Source organism: Amyelois transitella, chromosome 5, assembly GCF_032362555.1.
Source record: "Amyelois transitella isolate CPQ chromosome 5, ilAmyTran1.1, whole genome shotgun sequence".
In the NCBI taxonomy this organism is placed as follows: domain Eukaryota; kingdom Metazoa; phylum Arthropoda; class Insecta; order Lepidoptera; family Pyralidae; genus Amyelois; species Amyelois transitella.
The window spans coordinates 8559735-8586101 of record NC_083508.1 but is presented as its reverse complement, the minus strand read 5'-3'; the positions used below and the strand labels follow the sequence as shown (position 1 = coordinate 8586101).

The 26367-nt window shown below is 34.5% G+C and overlaps 1 protein-coding gene across 6 annotated transcripts in view; it reads right to left on the bottom strand.

Annotated features, from left to right (window-relative positions):
* Positions 1-26367, bottom strand: part of LOC106131844 (RNA-binding protein Musashi homolog Rbp6) — a 476408-nt gene that overhangs the window by 209299 nt on the left and 240742 nt on the right. The window contains exon 1 of one of the 6 annotated variants that reach the window (XM_013331074.2): positions 3705-3905. The exons of the other annotated variants lie outside the window; for them this stretch is intronic. Within the exon in view, the coding sequence (XP_013186528.1) occupies positions 3705-3800 (96 nt within the window). The 5' untranslated portion in view covers positions 3801-3905. Of the gene's footprint in view, positions 1-3704; positions 3906-26367 lie in introns of those variants that run through there. 6 annotated transcript variants of the gene reach the window in all.

Here is a 26367-nt window from a genome sequence, read left to right as displayed (position 1 = left end):
ACAAATAATTTGTTACTCTTGCGTGCTTGGTGTACTATACCTGGTCTTTTGTACAAATAAGCCAACTTGTTATCTCTAACCTTAAAATAAACGTCTATTTTGTCTGTTTGTACGAAGATATTCTTTTTGATTATGTTGTTTACAGTCGCTTTAATGTCTTTCTTGACTTTTCGTAGGAAAATTATGTGGTTTCATTGTAATGTTATAGGTACTAACTTTTGCAAAGTATTCGTGACACAATCAGCAGTATTACTTATGAATTTTAGTTTTATTATATGCCATGAAAACTTTTCAAATGTAATTTTTTATCCATACAAAAGTGTCTTCCTTGGTATGGAAATTATTACTTTGTATTCTTATTTAATAGCTACAAAACATTACAGATTGTTAGCAATACTGAGCTTTTTTAATTCTCGTAAACTAGTTTGCAATATTACTAGCCCATATGAGCACATAACGTGTGGCCTAAGTTTGGAAGTGACAAACGGTCCTAAATTACCGGATTATTGGAAACTTTGGAAATAAATTTGAATTATGGCTATTAATGGAGTTTCATTGGAAATACCTCGTATATTGTAAGCCAGTGTTAAATGTTGTTTATCTATTGAATAAAGAGTACTAGATATTTACAATTTTATTAAGTAGGTAATTTAAGATCGTTATCTCTTGCTCCCTATCAATAAAAAGTAAAAATATGATGGCCTGTAGATAAATATTTTTTTTTTACTTATCAATGTCTATTTCTGCTGGTAAGTATGAAGTTGTATATTTAGTCATCTCAAAAGTATAAACCAAAAAAAAATGCATTAATGACAGTGCCATCGTTCAAAATAGCTTTCCAAGATAACATTCTGTGCACTTTTCATTCACTAATAATTTCATATCGATCAACAATGATTCATTAGAGGCAACGATAGCTGAATTCCAAATTAGCACTCCAAGCTTCTACCGCGATCATTTTCTCGGCGTCAATATCAAACGTGACACCTTATCAAACAAGAGTTAGTGCGTGCGACATTTAGTTTCATCTATCATCATTCGCCGTTCGATCATTAGACATGTTTGCCGAATCCGAGACAGGAACATCGGATTGCTGTTAACGCTTACAAAACTTTCCACAGTTGTAGATGTCGCTAACGGAATCGTCGCTTTGCATTCGAACTTCCCCAGCCATTTTGTTTTAATAAATTAAACTGAGCAATCATTACTAGTTTATATTTATTTTGTTCTCTATTGTGTTTCGTATTTAAAGACTGTAAAAATGATTTTTTTAGTGAAAATTTGTGACATTTGTGTTATCATGCTATACTCTTACAAATGTCAAACCATCATGTCACTACTTACTAGTAAAAAATATCTTTACAAGAGCATTACTCTCTTTTAACTGCCAAAAACATTTGGCCATTGCATAAGTTTTTTGGGAGTAAAAAATAAGACTCTGTTTATCCTGGTGGTAATTACGAAGTCATCCAAAGCCAAAGCAATAATACAAGAAAACCAAAACGCTGAATGCGGTTTATAGATCTTTTTTGAAATAAACATATGTACAAAAAAGTATTATAATAAACAAGTCAACAAGTGGTGAGTCATAAATCTAATAAAAAAATCGTTGCATGCTCATCACATGTACCAGCGCAGCCATTTTTATTTATTTGTTTTACTTCAGTGTCCGGAAATTCCGTTGTTGCCAAGAAAAATATTTTTGGTTATATTTATAGAAGGAATAAATTGTAATGTTTCCTGCTGTTACTTTAAACAATTTTGAAGATGTTTTTTTGCATAATTTAAACCTTACTAGTAAACAGTAATATGATATTCTTTGTGTAGTGTTTTCACTCAGATAAGCTTTGGCTTATAGAAAGAATAGTTTTCGGTATAAAAAAGTTATTTTTATAAATTTGTATGACGATGTTCAATCAACAGGTATTATATTCATATTAGAATAAAATAGGTCGGCGATATAGTCATTATCTGGATGGTGACACAATAGGAATAAAGGATAAGCAATTATTTTCATTCTGGCCCTTTTGAGAACACGCGAAGTAAATATTATCAAACATTACGGTGTTGAGCTATGTAACTTTTGTTATTTATATTAAATAGTTTTCTCTCACAGAATATACATATAATAAGTTATTAAATTTACAATAAAAGTATGTAAATTTTGTTTGTCATGTAATAAAATCTGCTTTAAATACAAATTATTGTATTGGAGGTTTGTTTTAAATTTTTCACATAGTATAATAATTAAGTTTGCTGTTCGAGTATGTTTTTATATAATTATTATGGCATGAGTACTCTGTACTAATCTCGCTATATGTTCGTATATGAATAGTTTTAATTAGAAAGCGAAAGGCAAAAATATTTTCTTTAATAATGCTCAGTTTCATGTATATCATAAACGTTATTTTTATAAATTTCTTCCAAAAAAATTATAGTTTAAAAAAAATATGACAAATATTAATATTAACATTTAATTTGAAATTGAATATGAAAAATATTTTAAACCGAAAATTAGGCAAAAATATTGCTCATTATTTAATTAAATTTGTCATATCTTTTGGAATGTACATATAATAAGATTACAAGAATGTTATAATTGAATTTTATCGAGTTATTTTGTTCATAAGGATAACGACTCTTGGGAAATTCTTAGGTCAAAATTAGGAGAACTCAACTTTTAAAAAAATGGAAAAGTTAGCGTTCATTATTTATATTTAATTGTTACTCTCGTACACATTGTTATATATTCAACTACCGCCTTTATTACTAATTTATTATCTTGAAAATCTATCTACAATCTCTCATTAGTTATCTACCTTTGTCATAACGCGCCTTTTTTTGCAAATAAATTAATAAATGATCCCTGTGAACAAAGCAGTTTGGGGAGAAATGTATCTACAGTTTGGGAAACACAGTTTCATGAAGTTGGCGCGCGTCGCGTCTCCATGCAGCTACACGTAAACTTTCCAGCGGAGCCTTCCACCTTTCCGCTAAACATTTCAAGAATTTCAACCATTTTTAATTAATTCTCCCTGCACTAATTTAATGTGTACAATTTTAAATCCGGAAATGAAAATAAGGATAAGTAAGTATATGAAAAAATTTATAAAACCAATTTTGGTGGCAGTTACTATTTTTATATTTATGGACGCCATGCAAAATAGCGTGATTGAAAATTTAACTTAGAATTTTTTTCTAATTATGTTAATATTATTACGAAAATTTTCCAAAATAGTATGATAATGTTCAAATTAAGTTTCCCTAAAAATAGCTTGCTGCCGTAATTTGAGAAAAAAGTAGGTAAACTTGAACCTTTCAGTTAATATCACCGTTACATGCGATTCCACAATTTTATTTCCAGCTATTAGTGTAGTGACTCTTATCTTATCGCGATATTTTGGTATAAAAACCAAATTCGTAGTAGTTGTTCGGCGATGGGGCCCGGCTCGGCCGGCATGGAAATGAAAGATTCGTTTAGAGTGTCTATATGAATATAACAGGTCGATTGATCTGTTTGTTGTTTTTAGTGAGGGCCGAGAGGAGGGAGCGACACGACGGCGCCGCCCAGCCGATCGGAACCACTTGCGGCTGGGGCAATGTGCATCGGCGGCGCGCACTCAACTTTACCAAAGTTTCCCGAAATAAACTTTGGTGTAATATCAATAATCACATCACGAATCACAACAGTCGCGTGTACTAACCCTGATCGTGGTGCAGGTCGGGTCCGTCTCGTGAATCGGCTGCGGGATCACTCTCGCGGTCGCGAACGGAAGCACTGACTTTAGCACTTTGGACATGTAAAGCGGAGCGGACACGCGAGCGGTGTGGAGCGAGTCGCGCGGCGCGGCCGGCGTCGGCGCGAGGAGTCGGCGCGGAGTGTCGCTGAACGCGGGTGTCGGGCTCCGGGGCCGCTGGAAATGTGGCCGCCGGCGCCGCGGCCGGCCGGGGGCAGGTTCGCGCACGCGTCGCCCGCCCAGCGCCCGCCCCCGCATCGACCAACACCCCCCCACCCCCGCCCACCGGGTGGTGCGACGCCCGACCGACTGTTTTTCTCTCCCGACCGGGGGACGCACCTGATTTTTTCCGTGATATTTTTTCCTCCCTTCTCTTCGCGACGCGATCCGTTCGCTTTCATTACGGTTTCGAGTTTGATTTATCACCGCCGTGGCGAATATTCTTACGGGCTGGATGTCGAACTCGCCTCCCAATTAGCATCGATTGGTCGTAATACCAAACAGCTGATTCTAATGAACCGCTAACTTTAAATTAACCTTGCTAAGAAATCAGTTCAAGCAACTTATTTTTAAACCTATGATTTTATAAAGATGAAAAGTAAAAGTGTATAAAAAAATACATAATTATTCATACCCTCATTTCAAGTATAAACTTCAAATACAAAAAGTTCTCAGAAAAGATTCCCTTTATTAGAATGCAAATGAGACAATAAACTGATCAATCGCGTAATTTTACTTGAAGTTACGACGTAGCCGTAAGCCTCCGTAGCTCGTAGCTCGTCTACGCCGTAGCCCATCGTAGCCTAAGCGCCTACCCATTGGTATTCACGCTCGTCCCCGCTCTGCATTCCCAACTCAACATATTTGGAGGCGATTCAATTTTAATGTTTTCATATTTGTGTCATAACTTTCCGTAAAAGGAAAACAAAAATTACCCCAAAACGGGGGAAGAAGTTATTTGTAAATGTTGACGTCTCGACATTTTTATGCAAAGTAAACCCTTGCTACATTTTGAAATTGTTTAGTTCTTTGTAGTTGATGCCAACTGTGATGTGGGAGAGATTGCAACCGTATCTATCATATTCGTTGCAATAAAACTTGTAGACACTGATAAATGTAATATGGAGTGGAGACACATGAAATCGTATAAAACTTTGTCTTAGGAACTTTGTATTGTTTTGCAATAACTTTAAACTACATTATGCGCATACACTTTATTGTTAAAATCTTACAAGTTGTTTTCGTATCTTTTCAATTGAATTTTTAAAATGATACTAGTTTAAATCGTAGTCTTGAATCGCGCATTTGTTGTGGGATATTGACTTAAATGTGATAATACGTGAATGTGAAAATTGAATCTTTTAAATTAGTAATCAAGTTATAATAAAAATAAGAAGTTGGAAGTTCATAAGAAGTCTCCAATAAACTTTGTTTTATACATAAAATGATATGATAAAAGTATTAATTAATTTATTAAAAACTTTATTGCACAAAAAATGTACTAAAGGCGGACTTAATGCCGTTTGGCATTCTCTACCAGTCTACCAGCTGACCAAACAGAAAAACTTTAAGTTGGTGGTGCGATAAAGTGCACATACATAAAAAATACATACTATACAAAAAAAATGCATACAAGATACGTAAAACATATTATTAATACATAATAATACATTAAATATCAAATTAGGGTGACCCATTATTGATCTGCCGAAGAAAGAACCCATTCACAGCATGTTTAAACGCAGAGCAACTAGGAGCACTACTAAGTATATACTAGTGAGAAATCTTAAAACAAAGGAAATTGTCTTTATAAAAAAACTAATTTAAATATTATTTTCATTAATATCTTAAATCACATATTTCTATACCCAAGTTGTCCACAATGTGATAAGGTAAGTACTACATGATCAAAAAATATAAAATTGCTTTTTACATAAATAAACGCATATTAGGAGTGGGAAGACCTAGACGGACGTATCTTATTAAAATTAAGGACGTTCTGGTAAAGGGTCAGGTCAAAAGTACCCGAAACCGCCGAGCTTGCATGAAGAGAGTTACGAATGTGGATGAAGCGAAGGAAATATGCAGAGATCGTGGCAAGTGGAAAGAGGTAGTCTCTGCCTACCCCTCCGGGAAAGAGGCGTGATTTTATGTATGTATGTATGTATGTAAACGCATATTAAAACTGCAATCAATTCTCAACGAATAAAAAGGTCAAATGAAAAGTCAGATATACAATTTACGCCGTAAAATATATAAAAATTTCATAAAAACTATCGTGGCCGGCTTACACGCGTCCCGTTTGACCGTTCATTAAAAGGCCCATATTTGTACAACATGATTTTAACTAAATGTCTGAAATTAAAAATAATCGTCGGCGCCACACGGTCACAGAGATATTATGGAAATAAGCGATGTCCATAGGTTTTGCGGTATATAAACAGAACATTGGGAAAAATCTCGTATTTATTTTACAATGGAAGGTCATTATTTCATGAAATAGGTTTCATTTTGGGAACTGTGAGGATAAATGTGTCTGTAAAAATATTTTTAGAATGGGTTAAACCTATTACTTTTTAATCACACATTTTTTTTTTATCTGTGAACGAATCTGAATAAGGTCCCAATGAAAAGAACAAAAAAAAAACTTTATCACGGTATGGTTCTACATAAATATGCTATCGAAAGACTTTCATTCATCTTATCCAATCCTAGCTCCTTCTTTATATTAATCTAGTAGATTCTAGATTATTCTAGTATAAGTTGATCCCTGTCGGACAATAAAGTAAAGTATTATTCACATGCTGATTCTGAATTCTATCACTAAGCCAAACAGCTGAACGTAGCCTATCAGTCTTTTCGGAACTGTTATGAAATTATTGACTGTTGAGAGCTTTAACATTATTAAGTTCTAAGGAAACAATATATCACATAAACTGGTACTTCTTTATAAAAATTAAGTTTTTAAACAAAACCGTGCAGCGCTTGCAGTTTTAAATCGTTTTAAGTCTTTTGTTTTCTATTTCAATTTTCATCGCGTTAAATCACTCCTTGAATGTTATGTAGCCGGAGTGCTCCAACTTGCTTTTTTTTTTCATCCTAACGTCGAGCACCTATCTTCAAGTTCTAACAAACTTAATATATTCCCCTGATACTTTCACCATTAAAAATCTTGAAACTTTTTATTGCTACTCTTTTTATTACTTTCTTCTCAATATAGCAATATTCTTTGTGATTTATTGACTTTGAATCATTTATTAGATCAAATTAATTGTAACTATACATTCCAAATTCAAACCGTTCTTCTTCACAGATAAAACAAAACTCTAACTGGCCAGTAATATTATTAGAATCCAGTTCAAAACGGCCAATGTTCGGTCCAGTTAAGTACGTAAGGGGATGCAAGGTAGCTCTAATTGGATCACAATCGGTACCACTGACGTAAGGCATGCTCCACACTGGCTCTGGGGATCGGGATGATGTCTCCTCTGGGCCTTCTACGGTTTGATATTAACTGACTGTTGGCTAAACACTTCTGTTATATTATGTTTGGATAATTCATTTCAGACAGTAGTTTAGCTTATGCTTGCCTATACTGAATTTTTCTTAATAATTTCCTAACTTATACATGTATATTATATAATACTAGCTGTCCCGGCAAACATTGTTTTGACAAATAAATATTTTTTAAGTCATTTCCAGTTTAAAAAAATTGTTAAGAGTGGATATACCTTAATACTAAAGGATATGAAAAATAGATGTTGGCATGAGAATCGGTCAAGCCGTTTCGGAGGAGTACGGGAACGAACGTTGCGACCCGAGATAATCACTCGATGGAACAGCGTTGTGATTTGATATAATAATAGGTTACTGTTGTGAATGAAAGCAAGTCTTTTTTTTATATGAAAAACTTGTTAACCATGTCTGTTTATTAGAACCATGGTAAAAAATAAAGGAAACTGGAATAATTTTATACTAAACCAAATTCTATGAGTATCTATCCATACCTTTATACCTACTTATATTAGAAATGTGCAAGTAAGTTTTTGTTCGTTACTTTTACCAGGAGCGCATACGTCGCAAGAAGCACGGCTGGTCGCGGCTCGGTGCCTGCTCAGTCTACCGCTAATTCCCTTTGTTTAATACAATCTACATGGCACAGGTATGTTATGATGACATTCGGATTTGCCGCGTATAATATACTGCGCACCGAGGGAATGAAATCCGGATATATGAGTGCATCTTGGTACTCCCTGAGTCTTGTTCCTCGGATATTAATGTTGTCAGACCGCCTTTGTCTGGGAATTGACGAGTTTCCCGCGAACTAAGTACTTCATTTGTTTGAACGTCCGACGTGGAAATTATAATTTCGCAATTAGCGCACGTATGGCTAGACCCGTTTGAAGTTAATTGCTATGTAATTATTCCGAACCTAAATCCATTAGTGCTACCGTAAAAGCAAAAGTTATAATTTGTATTTTTTTGTATTTACCTACTTCAATAATTTTTTTTATTGTATTTCACAAACGTTTTATATTTTTATTTAATAATGATAATATTTTCATGTCTAGCTGATATCAGTACAATCTTTAAAATACTTTTCACATAATTCAATTAATTAAATGTTTACATCAAAGACCTCAATAATATATTTTGAGAATCGTCATAACACAAAACTTTACCGGTCCGAGTTCAATGTTCCTAATACTTATGGATTGTTGCATTTTATTAAGCAAGAACCGAACTCACCGGCACTCCCACGTCCGACACTATCGAACTTTTCACAACAAAGCACCGAGAAAAAGTTAAAGACACATACCAAAAAGTCACTCGACACAATAGCGAACTTTATTTGAGAGGTTGGAAAAACTGTTACAAAAAATATGACGTCTGAAAAATTACACGCATTCACAAATCATGCGGGCCCTCTTTTGTGAAAAGTTTCGACGCTCACAAAGGAGCTTAACTCGTTCTTAAGGCGTTAAACTCAGGCCCGTATACTACAATTTGTTTGTTATTTGTCCTAAGTAAACAAAATGGAAAATCAAAAGCAGTTTAATGTTTACTAGTAAAAGCTTGTCAAAAAGTAACTTATTTGGTATGATCGGGATCTGATAAATCGGGGAGAGTTCATAACACCTGAGCGGCGACAGGTACGTGGCGGACAAAAACCGTTTTACGAATCGAAATACAAAATTCCATTTGGTGCCGTCGAGAGGAAATGAAGCAATTAATTCGGCAGATGGCGTCGCCGTGCGAGCATTAATCATCGACTAATCGTAGCTGCAGTCTTCGATTAAACCGCGCGTTCGGAGACACCCGCCTCCACCGAATATTCTACTCAATTTTGTTGCCTCTAAAAACCAATCAATCTAAGTGTAAAAGTTGCTAAAATTAGACAACATCTAACACAAATACTCTCACCTCGTTTATGAAGACAGATATCGTAACAAACTACGCGGGGAAAACGAACTTTAATTACTTTCAGAGAGGATTTTTATTATACGATAATAGTCTGCGCGGAGCTAATAAAAGGAAAGGACTTAAAAATTTCAATCGACTAGACTTCAGCATCAAAGTTAGTTAAATTTATAGTAGAGATTGTAATCTCTCATTGAACATTGACAGAGCGTTTCGCTTATCAAAAATCTTAATCTGCGAATTACATCAATCAGCAACAAAAGTGTCCTTAACTCGGCTTTCTTTAATAAATTAACACCGATACCATCTATTGTCACATTGGCGGCCTTCGAAAGTTGTGTCTGTAATTAATTTCTGTTTGAAAATTTAGTAATGGTACAGCGAGAAGGCAATTAAAAATGGATTATAAGTAAAAATGAAGCAAGTGGTGCGTTTAAGAGTTGGAATTGAATGAGAAGCGGGCAGATTAAGGCACTTGGCCGGTGGGATTATTGGGGAAGCTAGTGGTAATGAAATTCTCGTGGAGAAAATGTCGGGATCCGGAGGCCTACTTCTTTAAGCCTGGTCCAGCTGCGATTTGATGAGATTTATATCACATTAATATGCTGCAATTTTGCTTGTCAGTTTTTGTTATATATTTATACTATTTGTTTATTATTCAGCGAGCGTTTTACTTAGATATAGAGCATCTTATAGTCTAGATAGCCCGTAGTCCTCCTACCTCTAGAGATTTTTTTTTATGTGCATCATATAAATCTATCAACACCTTTTCTATCTGTCCATACACATGGTTATTTTAGGCAACTTAAGAAAATTAAAGGATTGAAGTATTAACCTCTGAAGGCAACATCTGGCATTGCAATTATAAACGCTGTGACGACAGAAAGAGACAATAGCCGAGGTAGGTGCATTCGGTCGGCTCATTATCATATAAATGGAAGTGAAAAAGCAACGATCGTTAATCAGCTGAATGGGGCAACAGGACCGGCTAATACACTTATCAAGTTTAATTCAATAATCTGGGAAGCGCCGCCGCTGGACTTTTGGTTCGTGAAAAATAAGCGGTGAATGCGCACGACCCGTACTAAAATAAAAACTGTACAGATGGGTAAACAGAGTTTTTTTTTTAATCTAAAATTTACCTGTTATTGACTTACTCTGAATCTCAATTTCATCATAAAACCTCTGAGCATAGCGTCTTCAGAGTCTTGTAACTATAAAAACTGGTTCTGTCTATTTCGTATAAGATAAGGATGTGATATGTAAACGTTCAAAAAATATCTTACAGTTAAAGAGAAGAATTTGGAAAAAAGTAGGACTGGTGTAATTTTTTTTCAATAAATAATAATTAGTATTACAAGTAATACGGTTTTTAAACAGTAGCACATAAGCTTTAATTTTAGTCATTGCAGTTTTATTATTTTAATTTGAGCTAATTCTGTACTCTTTTAAATTTTTACTCATACACTAATCCGAATTAATTGGGACGTACTGACGACGAGGTTACTTCGTAGATAATGCTGTATGGAATACATTAAGCTGGTTGAATTATTTTTAAAAGGACTCCTTTTAACTAGAAAGTAGAACATGGTTTCAATCTTTTGTAAAAATAATTGATATGTATAGTATAATCCGTTACGTAAATGATCTCAATGTTATGTTAAAAAGAATAGCTCTAAATGTTCCTTTAACTAAATACGGGATAATCCAAACACAAACTCAGGTGAGTGATAAATTTCACAAAAACTACGTTAAATTTATTGCAGTACATAAATAAGGTGTGTCTACGGCGTAGCGTCGTAGCAGCGTAGCACAGCTACGCCGTAGCAAGAGTCACTTGTTTGTAACTTAGTATAGAAAATGTGCATCTAACTCCTTAAAACTATTATCATAATTCCATGCTCACATTCTGTGAAGGCAGTTCCTGCAGTTTTCGGCGTATATTCTCAACATATTCCTGTTTATTTGGTAATTAATTGTATTTTACACGATGCCGCTAATGAGTTGAAATATTTTATTTTATTAATTGAATAGTTTTTGAGACAAAATGTTCCCGTTATTTACATTTTATCCTTTCTTAGCAAATGCAATATGTGAATTTAACTAGGTTTCCGAAAAATAATAGGAAAATTCGTCAAATTCCTTTGCAGATACACGGAGCAATATATTTTTATGAATGTACGTCTATGAATAAAACATTTGTGTATTTTTTTATCACTCTTAAATTGACACTATTAATTATCTGTTTTACATTTTATAAAGGTTTACTGATAAAAAATGCTATAAGTCTACCTATTGTACCTCTGGGGCAGAATAAAGTTTTATATAAATATATAATGATTGTAATATAAATCACCGGCATATACCTATAACATGACATTATTATTGGTGACAAATAGGTAAGTCCTTTAAGTAAAACTTTTGCATGATCTATACACACCCAAACTACTATCACGCCGCCGCCATTGTGGTGTTCTGACAACAAAATACTCAAAAAATTTTACTATTTCATACATTAAAATGTTATATTAATGTATAAAATTAAAGCATATAAATTAAATATATATCCCACTAATATTATCAGAAAATTCCAAAATCAGCTATGTCCTACTTCTAAGTACGGCGAACGTTGAGGTTCCACGATCCAATTTCATGCCTTCGTGAGCTCTGCACCAATGGCGCTCCAGATAAATTTCACTAACACAAACTTATGATTAATTGAGGCAATAATATGTATGTAGAGTTAGACTCTCAGGGAATTTCCTGAGAGCTCGATGCAGACGCCACTTCAAGAAAAATAATGCAGGTTATTTTCATAATATAAAATGTCTATTACAGTTATACATTTCGTAACTACTTATTATTGGGATTTATAAACTTTTATACAGATTCAAATTATAATAAGTTTATGAAATGGATGCGTCTACAAACAAGACATTGTTGGTCAGTTTTAGTTTAAGTGCTTCATTAAAAAGTTTATATTATTATATATTCTTCACATTATTATACATGTTAAGGCTGCAAGTCATCATTAAATCTGTTGGTAATTTTTTATAGAAAAAGATAAAATCTTATGCAAAAAAATACTCGAACCAAAATGTACACTTTTTATGATAAAATGTTACAGAAATGGGTAACTGAAATATTAGTATAATCTACGGCTTATACTTCTTAGCAAAACTATATATTTAAAAGTTCATAAATGTTAACACGCAACTCCTCTCAAAAACAAATTCACCTTACTTATACAAAATCACAGGAGTTAACTACAGCCTTAAATCTTTAACGAGTAAACCTATTCCAGCTAACAGTCATTAACGGCCTCTTAATTAATTAGGCACGTGTAATTACCCAAATTGACACATGTTGCTTTGCTTTACGGCGCAACTTGAGCACAAAAGTCTGAGTGTAGATTTTTCTAAAAACAATGCAAGCACGGACTGCGTATTCCTTACAACAGTTCTGACTTTCATAGCGAAGACAAAGGGACTTCCTACGTCCCAACAAAAACTCATCCACGCCAGATGATGTGTCTATGGCGAGAAATTGCAAAAAAAGCAAGAAATGTATCCTAGGAGTAGTACGTATGCGTGGAATTTAAAAACGAGCCGTATTTTTCTGAAGGAAACTAGCGGATGCGAGAGGATAGACAAAAGCCTTCAACACTTTGTTAGGCAAGTATCTGAAAAGGGAATGTAGATGAGCCTCGTGTGCCCCATCCCTAACTACACGTACAAACAAAAGTACTCACATAAATCTTGTCGTACGGAGTGACTACGCACTTTGGCGATGTATTCGATAATACAACAAATTAGAATTTCGCCTCGCGCCTTCCTGAATATAAAATGATAAAAACGGGAATTTACCGACCAACACTAAGTACAGTTTATTGAGTTTCGCTAGAGTGCCTCCTTTATTTTTAAGACACGTCCTCATATATTTTATTACAAATTACTTTGTTGCTAAGTACCTATCACCTTATAAGTGGAAGTGATTGTTTTATTTAGAGCAGTTGAGTGTAACAACGGTTTATATGAACGTTATGATTTTTATGAGTTTGATAAATACTGAATATAATGTATGTATAATGTTTGATAAAAAAGGGAACAGTGTTTTTTTATATTAGGTACTCTTAAATGCAAAGAAAAATTTCTTTGCATTTAAGAGTAATAGCCAGCATGGTAACGAAACAAAAAGCTCTTGATTTGAATATAGATATTGATGAATAGTCTACCATGTATGATGCGTGTTATAATCTGCAATCAAGTGTGTCTATTCAAATGATCCTGTCATCGTAATTGATAATGTGATCGCGTACGTGCGATAACAACGCAACTTAGATAACTAATCCGAGTCAACTAAAACTAAGGTAATAGTACCGTGTGGTTCCCGGCATTCTATAATAGACCACTCCATATCTTTCCCAGAGATGTCGTATAAGGCAACTAAGGGATAGGCTAATAAACTAGATATTCTTTTTGTAGGCGATGGGCCAGCAACCTGTCACTTTTTAAATGTCAAATTAACGTGGCCTTTCAGTCTCTTCAAGCTCTGTCTACTCCACAAGGGATTGTATGTATGTTAATAACAGAGATCGGGTATAAACACAAAGACAATAGTGCCAAATAATGTGTAGCCTAAGACAGAGAAGTACAAGGTTCAATATCAAAATAATGCTTGTTATTTTGTGAAGTGAATGAATAGTGTAAGTTTTCATAACCTAGCTATTGCCTAAAAATATTATGTTAAGTCTTTTACCTTTTTTTTTCAAATTTAACTTTATTAAACTGAATGAAGGTACCAGTGAATTTTAACATCAAAATCTGTGTCGTTCTGTTATACTGTCACGATCGAACGCCCGAAGCAGCCTTGGCCCTCCGGAGATTGGGCCTTTCAGGGCCCTGCATCAAACACCCTAGTTCATTCCTACTAAACGCTTTCAATGAAAATGAGACTATAAAGTTCCGGGCGACGCAAAATGATTCTATTACGAATATGAAATGTTATTACCTCGGACGGATTATAAGCAGAAGCAGGTTTCTCACAAATGAAATTGCTTCCCTCCTTTGGAATCCATTTTAAGGATGAATGATATAATTCTTACGGGAGTCTGTCAAGGATGCGATTACTCGAATGATTGTTCGTCATAGATAGCGGCTCTCGTGCTGTAATTGATTTTAGGGTTGTTTGGAATTTTCGTTAATTTTATTTTTGCTTTGTTATGATAGTCGTTATATTTACTTGATATAAAATAAAAATATACTATTAAAAATAAAAAATATAGTCAGTTTGAAAATTTGCTTTAAATGAGATTCTGTAAATTCTTTTTATAAAATTGCGTTGTGTTTTTGTATAAACGTATAAATTGAACGTATACTGTTAAATTAAACTACGGAAAATTTACAAAGGAAATTTTTAAAAGATATTATTTAGTTCGTATCGTAAAATATCATAGTAAGCCATTGATTAAATCTTTGTTTATTTTGCGAGTGCCAATGGATTTGTTCCTTAAACGGACTATATGACCTAACAAATTTTACAGCAAGCTTAAATGGCGACGACGCATCCGCACTAGAAGCAGTAGTTTTAGCGAAGTTACTGCCAGAAGAGCAATGAGCATAAACCCGACCGAGTACACTAATTTGTAAGGCTTGTTCAACAAACCATAATGACCAGGCGAATTCTCAGTCACGGTGCATTTTGTAAGATGAAATAATCGTTTCTCATTTGATTTATTGGTCTAAAGTATTTATTTCAATAAAAATATTTTTTTTTAATTACCAGTGAACGTTGTTATGTGGACGTACCTGTAACAAAATGTATTTCATTAATGACATTACATACATTTTATACCTTTAAACATTCTTCAAAATATTGAATACAATTCAATGTTAATGCTATTAAAATTATTTTTTGAAAATTTTAAAATTGTCCTAGATCTCTAAAATGAACCTACCACCTACCTAAATATAAAAAACCCTTTTCAAAGTGTAATATATACGTATAAGTATGTTCATGCAATATTGTGACCTACACTGTAGTTTAACGAATATGCCAAAGACGGTGACCACCACATCAAAGAATCCTCTATATATGTATACAATTAAATAAGGGGCTACTTCTATCTTTCTCCACCTACTTAACCCATTAACATTTCCTAAGGCTGTGGTTTTAGTGTCATAAGTAAAAATTTTAATTTTAAATGGACTATTGGCAAAGGCTATTTTGCTGCAATCTATTTTGAGAAGTATAGATCAATAAAGATTTGTTTTAGTTTTTTAAAAAGTATATTCATCCCATCAAATTATACTTTTCAAACAAAAATACACAACCGAAATCTTGGCTTATCTTACAGAGTTATCCCACATACATTAACAAACATTATAATTTAAAATGCTTTTCAAAATACAAAATCATTACTCGCCTCCACCCATCACAGTGTGAGTAGCCCTAAAGGCCAGTGCAACGGCGCGTAAGAGCCGAGACCCACGACCTGCGTGTTTCTGACAGGCCATGGAAACAAATCGTTACTAATACAGCCACTGACTACTCTATAACAATAGTTATACAAGCGGAATAATGCTTGTGTTGTACTACGTTGATTGAAGAGTTATTGTTGGAATCGGTACTAGGAAATGTAAGGGATGGTTCTCATTAGAACGGGCCGCGCTCGGAGCGTGGACGGGACAGGACGTCCCGTCATAATATTTTTAGGGTTTGGAAGACGTGTGTTACGCGACTTCGTAAGGTAATCGGATGAGTATCGCATACGGGTCGCGATTGGAAGCAGCTGATACTTTGTTTTTCTTTCGCTACTGGTCCAGCATTTGTTGATTTCCAGTACTCTTGACCTGACCTTTTGTCACATGTAGATATATAGATAATGTTATAAAATTAATTTCTTCACCATTATTAACAATTGTATGGGATTCAAATAAACCACGCTATGATTCCTGGTAATTAGATTTAAATAGTAATTTTCATTAATTTGATTTTGTATTGCACCAATTTACGTTAATTAATCAACACTTGTTTGTCATACTGTCTAGTTCCTGGAAATATATTTACTTCCAACAAATACCGATATTTTAATTAAATACAAAACGTTAAATAAAGAAAAAAAACTAAACATAACGATTACTTTTCGACTCTTGTTTTCAAAATTCAGCTTAATGTTATAGGCATCGAGTAAGTAAATAATTTTGACATACTGTGAAAAAAAATATGTATTTATAGTCGACTGATTGCTGCAATCGACCAGCCCTGATAAGATAATTTGTAATATTTTTTCAAATATATTATTTGTGTCTATCCTGTACAGGTATTTGATTTTATTTTTATATTCTTTGTACAGTTTCAGAAATTAATAACTAATGATTTTAAACTTTAATACAATCAACGTCTTTTATCTCAAACATCAATAATGAATTATTTGATGTCACTGACCGAACCATGCTTGACAAATTAGATTTTTGCTAGATATTGCTGGCTAAGACGAAATTACTGGTGACTTTGACTCGAGTGCAGGCTTTTAAACGCGAATTAGTGGCCACGTCACTCTAACGCTAATGGCATATTATGACGGAGTGCTTGCAAAAAGTATGTAGTCATTTAGATAGATATCGCGAATAGCGGTAAGCTGAAAAAGTCATAATAACTGACTAAAAATCCATAATCTGATCTGTGACTTATATTCACTTACAGATAAGGAATGCCATTTTGTACGCAAATAACACTACGTGGACAAGATTTTTTACTTAATTCACACTATTGCATTATTGTACTGCCTTGGTTACATGTGGCTTGTGGTTTCTGGCACTTTAGAATAGAACTACTCCATCTTTCCCGTGGACCTCGTAAAAGGTGACTAAGATAGGCTTATAAACTTGGGAATCCTCTTGTAGGCGATGGGCTGGCAACCTGTCACTACTTGAATCTCAATTTCCATCATAAAGCCATACAGCTGAACGTGCGTAAGTCTTTTCAAGACTGCTGGCTTTGTCTATCCTGCCTGTGACTGTATGTATGTATGTTTAAAGTTTACGTCAAATTGGAATACATCCACATCGCAGAAAATATATTATCCTTAATTGGAGTTTTTAATAGGTACCTACTTACCGTTTGATTGCCATTATAGTAATACAGTGCAAACCACACTTAATTAAAATTGTAAAGAGTAATTTTTGTTATCAAATTTATGAAGAATTAACATTTCGACTCGAAGAGACCTTATTTAAATAAGAAAAAAATTTTATTAGGTATATTTATAGCCATACGTAAAGAAAATATTTTGAGCTACTAAATTTATAAATTCAAAGAAGTATCTTTGAGGTTAAACATAATACCGTTGATGTTTTCAGCAATTATTTGTTTTCGTAATCCGCTTAGCAAATGAACGTTTGAAAGCATGTGTGCTTTGTTTTGTGGCGAAATTATAACGATGTTGGGTCCACGGGGTAAATGCGGACATAATCGGCCGCGCCCGCCATCTGTCGGAAGTTTTACAATGTTTATGAGCCTCATCGGGAAGTGTACATAAATTCCGACGATTGAACGGCGAAGCGATAGCGATACAATGCTTTTACAGAATACGCACCTAACCCTAAATATTTGTGTTAGTGATATTTTGTGTTTACGTTTTTGTGCAAAATCGTTCTAATCCCTTTTGCGTGTTATGTTTACGTTTCATGTTTGATGTGTTGAAACAAATTGGGTTGTGTAAAGTTTTAGGATGTGATAATATTCCTAGTAACCTACATAAAATTTTGAATGAAATTAGGTGTAATGCAATGAAAAATTATATTCATCGTCTTCTTGCCCTTATTACCCTAGATTGGGTTAGTAAGTTTTCTCACAATCGAGAGACGGTGAAAAAAATCTAACCGTAAAAGCATCGGTTGACAATCAAAATAAACAAAAAGAAGAAAAATATATTTTTATACCTGTATATAACAAGGAGTCTTATATCTGACCGAGAGTAATGACAACAACTTCATTAATTTTTAAACACTATTTTAAACAAATAAAAGCATGTGCTCTTGCGGTAAGTCTACTTATCTTCTCAACTATATTCTTTTTTTATTTTCATCTTCTATTCACACACGAAAATTAAAAAAAAATCTTAACACTAGTAAAAGTATATTGTATGAGATAAAAATGTGCAACAAAAAACTTCAGATACAATAAGCGAATCCCAAAATCATTTCGAATTCAGTATTAATCCGCACACTGAGTCCCTAGCATCGTCTTCCATACTTTGTGGGATTTCCCAAAGACTTCCAACTTGTAGCCGAACTCTCGTGTAATCTTACTTATAAAAATAAACTTTTGCATTAACTGATTCCGAATCACGAGTGAGTTTCGCAAGGTAGGCTGACGTACACTGTAAAAGTTGGAGACGCAATCAGCTGGAAAATAGAGACAAATAAATACACGCTTAGGTAGTTTTGACTTGATAAGCGTAAGTGGAGGCGGGCTCAAATTTATAGAAAACTCTGCAGATAATGTAAAAGTTGGAGATAAGGCTGGCTTTAGGCTCTCCGGTCTGAAGCTAAATATTTGCGAGCTGAGATTTTGCGCCACAATGTAACATGGCATACATTTTATTGGAGTTTATTGAAAACTGAAACAAACATTGCTTAAGTTTTGCGATCGGAGTTAAGGATTATTCAAAATGGCGGAAACGCTGTGGGTATTGCATGTTTTTATCTTGTTAAATTTGAAAATATTCTTTACTTCGTTTGACAGAGCTGATTTGCTTTGGTCTGATCAATTGAATTCAAACTTTTGTGCCAATTGTTTTTTTTTTAAAGTAAAATAAGATCTTATTATTACGGCCTAAGATATTTACCTTTTAGATTACAGGCTAGCAAAAAATTAAAATTTCAAGTTAAGTCTGTCTATCTCGTTAGGTACAAAGACGTGATAGATGTATGCATAAGTGCTTAATGAAAAACAGTTTCACAAAAACAAAGAGTTGTAATAGCATCCCCAAGAAACACTTCAATAATTATCTTTCCTTTTTTGGGACACGAAGCAATAGAGACGTGTCGTACTTACGGTAAAGCAGAGTGTAATTAAGGTGCAAAGATACCCCGTCTGCCTACTGGAGGGTCTGAAGGGCCCTCTATCGGACTGTGTACTCAAAACCAACGGGAAATGCGTGGGCTGTATGGTGCGATCAAAAGATTCAAAGCTGACTTAATTGGGTTAAAGTTTTTTTTGCTGACGGTCTGACGTCACGAAAAATGGTTTTAGAAATTAAAGATTATCATCATCCTACCGCGTTCGTCTTGGGAACAATCAAAAGCAGTGTTTTTTTAATCAATATACACAGCTATACTACCAGTATTTTATTCTTATATCTACTAGAAGAGTAAAAGTGTTTTGTATATTTTTAATAATAATAGTGGTTGTCATCCTTTATGTTCTTTCATAAAATATATTGGATAGCGAAGTGCGTCTCTATACCAGACGCGCCTAAATAAACTGTCGGATGAAACAGACAGAAACATCGAACCCAATCTTATTACGATGCTCTAACTTATATTCCACATTACATTAATTTCTCCCGAGACGTCTCGCAAACTAAGCAATAGCAGCTGCCCGGTACGGTCGCATGTTTATTGAGAGATTGCCTAATCTCGAAGAGCTACAGAACAAAACCACATCGGAAATGTTGAACTAAAGTATTTCTTCTCTCCAAGGATGCTAGTGGTAGTACCCTTGTCTGCGCTAACCGATCACACCCTTAAGGCTCCGGAATTACTGTCCGGGCTGATTACCCCCTTCTACCCGCAACCCCCGCGCCACTACCGCCCCGAGCCCTACGTCAACTATTATTTGTATTCCCTACTTATAATTTGCGCTCTGGAAAAGTTCGAACAAACACCAGTCATTTTATTAAATATAGGAAAACTTCCGCCAACTTTTGTAGCGCGCTCTGGGACCAATTGTTATACCATTAGCCACCTACTTAAGCTCAGAAATAAGACGTCTAATTACCCGATTAAATCCGTTATTCAATTTGCGATGAACAACGTAATAGTTAATATCCATTCCTGAATAATAAATCTCATTTGAATAACTCGTAAAACCTGTTTTAATGAATTGCCACTGACTTTAATAAGTAATAAATATTTATGTAGGTGTGTGTACGCGTTCCACGGAGAAATAAATTTCAATTTATCGCCTGCTCTGCTTATTCTCATTAGAGTAAAAGATGAGAGGAACATTTTATCAGAAAACATAACCGAAACATCGTCAATGTGTTTGAGGTATAAAACGAATATAGACATTATAAGGTGAAAAGATTTTGTAAAAATGTGTTCATTGGAGCGAAGTGAAATCATCATTTCGAACACATTTGAACAACAAAAGCGTGAGTCTTTTACGCATTTTCTTTAAAACGTAATATTTACGCATATCGTCTTAAAGGGGATGAATTATGGAGCCGCGTATGTGTGCTAGGCGTACGAGACCCGGCAACAGAACAGCACAATAGAATGCAAATGGTAATTTGACGTGGCATACCAAACAAAGCTTAATAATAATTTACACAATGTACATTTCAAGCATATGAGAAGCCTGCTGCAAACTGATATGAAGTGAAATATTTGAGAGAGAGAACTTTAGTACCGCCTGTAACACGATCTTTTGGATAATTTTGTGAAGTTTACTCGGATTATGACGTCACTTCTTTTGTTCTACTTACGTTCTTCGATATGTTGAATTAATGCCAATGTGATATGTAATGACGAAAAGGTTTTAATTACTGACAGTTAAAATCTTTGCGTTACAAGTATATGTATTTATGTATGTCTACCTATCTCAATACTATTTATTAATACTAACAATATAATAAGTAAAAGCATCACGGAAGTTCAAACATTACTGACACACACTATTTTGTTTGCAAAAACTCTGGCGCTAAAACTTCAAATTGATTTCACGCCATACATCAATTTCATCGATTTAAAACGAATCCACCGGTGTGACTGACGCATAAAATATTTTTTTAATATTTCAGAGTGTTTTTTCATGCAAAACATAATATTTGTAGCTGAAGCTTTAGATATATGTAGATTATGTACATAGACAACCCGAATATTTTTTTATAAAAATGAAATAAATGCTATTTACTTTAGTTACTTTAACTGATTAAAAATTGTATTTTTATGCATAAAATTAAATTTGATACTTTATTATGCTGTAACAATTGAACTATTAGAAAGCTACATATCTAATTTGTCTAATTTTCGGTATATTATTATCTCTTAGAGGTAGACAAAGCCAGCAGTCACGAGAAAAGAAGGCCTTAAAATTCAGATACAGCGACAGGTTGCTAGCTCAATGTCTGAAACAAAATTTATTGACATTTTTCCAACCAATGGCTGCTAAAGACGGCATCTTGAACTCAATAAATGTGCTTATTTCTCTAGTTTATTACTTTGGTTAAGTATTTTTTTATTTTACACTATTATCACGAATTAAGTTATTTAAATCTTAAGCGTTTGGCTTGCAACCTGTCACTATTTGAATCTCAGTCCTATAATTTTGCCATACAGCCCTTTCACGATTTTCGAGACCGTTTGCTCCGACTACCCCTGAATAGATAAAGACGTGATTTTATGTACGTACAAATGCTATAAATGCTTTTCATTTCATAGCTGCAATAGAAACGAGCCTTCTTAAAAGGCTGTCCAAAGCATCGGAATATGCATTACGTATACGGTCCGAAATGATTTTTATTAAAAAAAATAAGCAATTTGAATCTAATACAAATAATATGATGCTTCTCGTTTTATAGCTTGAATAGAAACGTGCCTTAATTCTTAGAAGGCGGTTGGGCGGAGCGTGTCTAACGCATCGGAAGATGGATCGCGGCGGTAATCAGTTAATGCATTATGCGGTTTGAACTACTACTGCAACCGAGGACCGTATACATAAATATTTACACAAATTAAACCGCTACACCTTTTACTATTAGCCTGATGGTTTTGCCGAGGGAATGCTTCGGTTAAGAATTACAGTGTTGATTGCTAAACATATATAGCTATGAACATAGATATATATATATATATATTCTGGATTAGAAGTATCTGCTATGTTGGTCTAAAAGTGAAGAAAAAAACATAGTGTACACCAACTGCTTCTCTCTCCGTGTAGATAGTAAAAGTCAATCAAGGGAATGGCTAATAAACTTGAAATTCGTCGGAAATGACCTGTCACTCGACAGCTGTTTTAGGATTTTAAGGTGTTAAATACTGAAACTTAAAGAAAAGTCAAAGAAACAATGTGCTTATCTAAATTTGTGTAATTTACTATTTTCGAACTGTCATTGAGGTGTATTAGAGTTATATAAAATTAAAAATAGCTGTTCTTTTTTGTTATTATAAATGACTTTATTTCGGGGAAACACTGAAACAAAACAAATAAGTATATGGCCACAAAGACAAACAAATGTACGATTCATGATTATTCTGAAAAAGTATCCCGACAACAACGGGAGGGAGGCAACAACGCAACGCGTCCAAAAGTAAGGTGCACATTTAAAAGATAGATGGCGTCATTCGGATAATTCTGTTATCAGCGTGGAGAGGGCGCCCCTGTGCTCGTATACTTAGACGGCCGTTTCCTCCGACGTTAAGTCCTTATAAAGGTAACTGTTCCACTGAAAAACTCCTATTTCAGTGACAAAGAACGCTCTTAACCACCAAGTGAAAATTCCAAAAAGAATTCGTGTTTACACCAAAAAATATTTGATTGTTATTGCGATGTAACTCTTACCTATCTCTGAATATCCTATTACAGCTAAAAGTGAAATAAAGCAACAATGACAAAACAAATAAGCGCGATTACATCAGAACGCACACTCAGCAGATTACTAAGTGTAGTTATCTCAGGAGACAGGGAATCGCATAAGCATGTAAACAGATTACTTCTTATAAAGTTTAGATTTATTGGCTACTGCTGAACTTTGCTCCGCTGCTTTTAGTCGTCCCTTAATACTAAATCATATCAGTATGATAATAGATTGCTGACGTATAAAAACAAGGTAAGTTTCGCAATGATTAATACAAATCGATGTAAGTGATTACAGCTTTCCAGGGTCCTTTTATTTATTGAAAGATTGCTTATCGCCTAAATCTTTAGACTTTAGTAGAATATTATGTGGGGTGCCTCTACGCTGTCAAAATAATTTGATCGGGTGAAACAATACAAATAATATTGATAACTAGTGATTGATAAGAATGACTGATAGATAAAGAAAAGTCAGAAGTATCTACTGAAAAAAAAAGGTGAAATTTATAAAGCAATGAGTACACCAAAGAAGGGTTTCCTGAAAGTCTGAAATAGGAAAAATTTAAGTTCTTTGTAGCAGTCAAGGGCAGAAACTACATTATATAATTATCAAAATCTACCCAGCCAATGAACCGTTCGGGTATTTCCGTGATTATATTATGAGAATTTAAATGTGTTTCTTCAGCGCAAGATAACGTTTTTAGATCATTTTTTTCTAAATATAAACGAAGACTAGATTAACGAACTCATTATGATGTCAGTCGCACATCGCGGAATAATGTTCTCTTTTATTGGAAGATGGCCTATTGCTGCGGGCTTTAAAAATATTAAGCCAATGACTTTAGTTAGTAGTAGTTTAGCAACGACAATCAATGAGCATGTCGCGATCAAAATAATAACAATAAAAATGTTCATATTCAACGTCGGGCAGCACAATACGAATTAAGAGGCGAGGTCACATTCCAGCTGGAAATGACACATTCGTTACCGACAATGGGGACCGTTTTGTCGGTTCAATTCCTCCATTCATTCTGCCATGCAAAAAGTAATTTGAAGTGGTGAGACGCATGAGCGCTTACTTAGGTATCTATTTTTGAAGGAACGCACTCCACGATCCGTTAAATAAGACTCGAAGTGAGTCGAGCAGACTTCCGCGCATGTGTGCTTCTTACGCATCGTCTGATTCGTCTTGTTGTGTTGTGCTCGCGTAAACAGTTGGAACAAGTTCACTAGCAAGGAGAGGCGACGCCGGAAAAACTTTTAACACGAATTAATAAAAGAAAACGATATACCTATTTAATTTCGCTTTAGGTGGTATACATAATAATATAAATTAAAATATGTCATATTAAAATAAACTCTACAGAGTACTGTTTTTACCTAATTCTGCTAGTATTACAAATGAAAACGAAGAATTTTTCCCAGCAAAAATAAATTATCTTGAGCCGAGGGGATCAAGTATGATATAAAAGTTCATATTTCGATCACGGAAATAGAAGGAATATATCTGCGCTACCTGTGTTATAAGGTTAAACTAACGATGTTACATAGCCGTGTATCACGGTTGAGGTATTTTCGTCGACGTGAGTTCCGCGAAGAGGCCGCAGTGACCCACCTAGTGAAGGGGCAAGGTGGAGTCTCTTCGAGTGGCTAGTAACAATGACGACGCAGATAAAGGGGGTCGATAACGTGAAATAGCAACGTGAAAACGTGGCGAGAAAATAGCATTATTAACCTCCCGGGCATAATACGCGCGCCACTGCGCCAGATATGGTAATGATTATGTAAATCCCTTCTCACAGGTACATCTCGGGAACGTTATATACTTATTAAAACCAAGATTGCGAGACCGAGGGGATTGTCTCACACAAAAACTTTGTCCGCAAACGCTCAAGTGTTTATAGGCGTTCAATTTTTACGACGTAGCAATCCGAATAGTCAGGTTGCCTGAAATCGGACCATCGACATTGCAGCCTTACTTGGCGACTCTCTTTTCAATTTTCTTAGTTTCTCCGAAGCCGGAAAGCATTGTATGGCTAGATTCTTATCTCTCAAAAGCTATTTAGCTAAATGGAATTTACAGAGCCCGCACTGCAGTTCGACGAAGTACACTGTAATATTTAAAATCTTGAAATTTGAGTCTAAAACCGAGGTATTGTATTTATACGTCTCAAATGTCTCAAGGTTCTTTTTGATGCCATCCATTGGCTGGCTCTTTATTATAGCACTTCACGAAATTACATCTTGTCCGAATCGTAACTAACTTTATTCTGAAATCACAAGTTTGTTTTAAGCGTTAAATGTAAGTACTATGCAATATACAATTGTTAGCTGATAAACAACATCTGACAAATACACAAAAGCGCTGTTGAAAATGTTTAAGTTGAAGTACCTAATTGAGCCCCGTTAATCAAGAGCACGAAGTTTTCACAAGTGCTTAAATTATTTACCTCAAACATAAAACATCGTCATTCAAAGCGTTTCTCGAATATTTTCGCTTACACAGACGTCGGGCGCAACAAAGTGAATTATACGAATAGAAAATATTGAAAGCGAGCGGGAAGCATCAAAAATACTGACGTGGAATCTCTTAATGAAGTTAATGAGTAAGGAAACTCGTACTTGTGGCCGGGCTGTGAATTTCACAAGTTTCAATTGCAGAATATATTATGTAGGTATGTATTCTTGTGGTTCTTGAATGAGATGCATCATAAAATAAATAGATACGACTTCATTCACGTCATGTTTCAACGTCAGCTGTTCATATCAGGCAGCGGTAATGAATAGTTGTGTTTATTCGTGAAATTAATAATGTGTTAGTGACGTAGTTTGTGTTTGTTTCAGGACTGAATAAATTATGTTTTAACTGTAATGAAAGTGCAACTTGTCTTTTAGTTGGGCTAATTTAAAACGAAATATTTAACTGGAATAACTTAACAATTTCAATAAATATATCATTTTCATTACGGATCGAGTTTCCATGTGCTTAATAACTGAAGTATAATTAATAAAAGAAAAAAGCTATTTTTCTGAAACATTACTACTAGGTATAATATTTCTTAGTAAATTATTTTTATAGGTACCACGTAAAATAAGATATTGTGTAAGCTTACAAAATTCATTTTTACATGGCAATTCTGAACGGCCATTAGTTTAAACTTGTTATTACGTAAATACGTAACATTTTCCTTAATACGAAAATAACGTAAAAGGGTCCTATTAAAATTCAATGTTTATAGCGGGGCTTAAACTCAGTACGGTGGAGATGAAATTCCAATATTTTTCAATGAATTGAAAAAATATGAAAATGGAGGTGTTATCCCTCTAAGCCCGAGATGGGGACAAACAACAGAGGGGGGAGGGGATAACGAGACAGTGATGGGTACATCGGTAAACGGTATCCCGA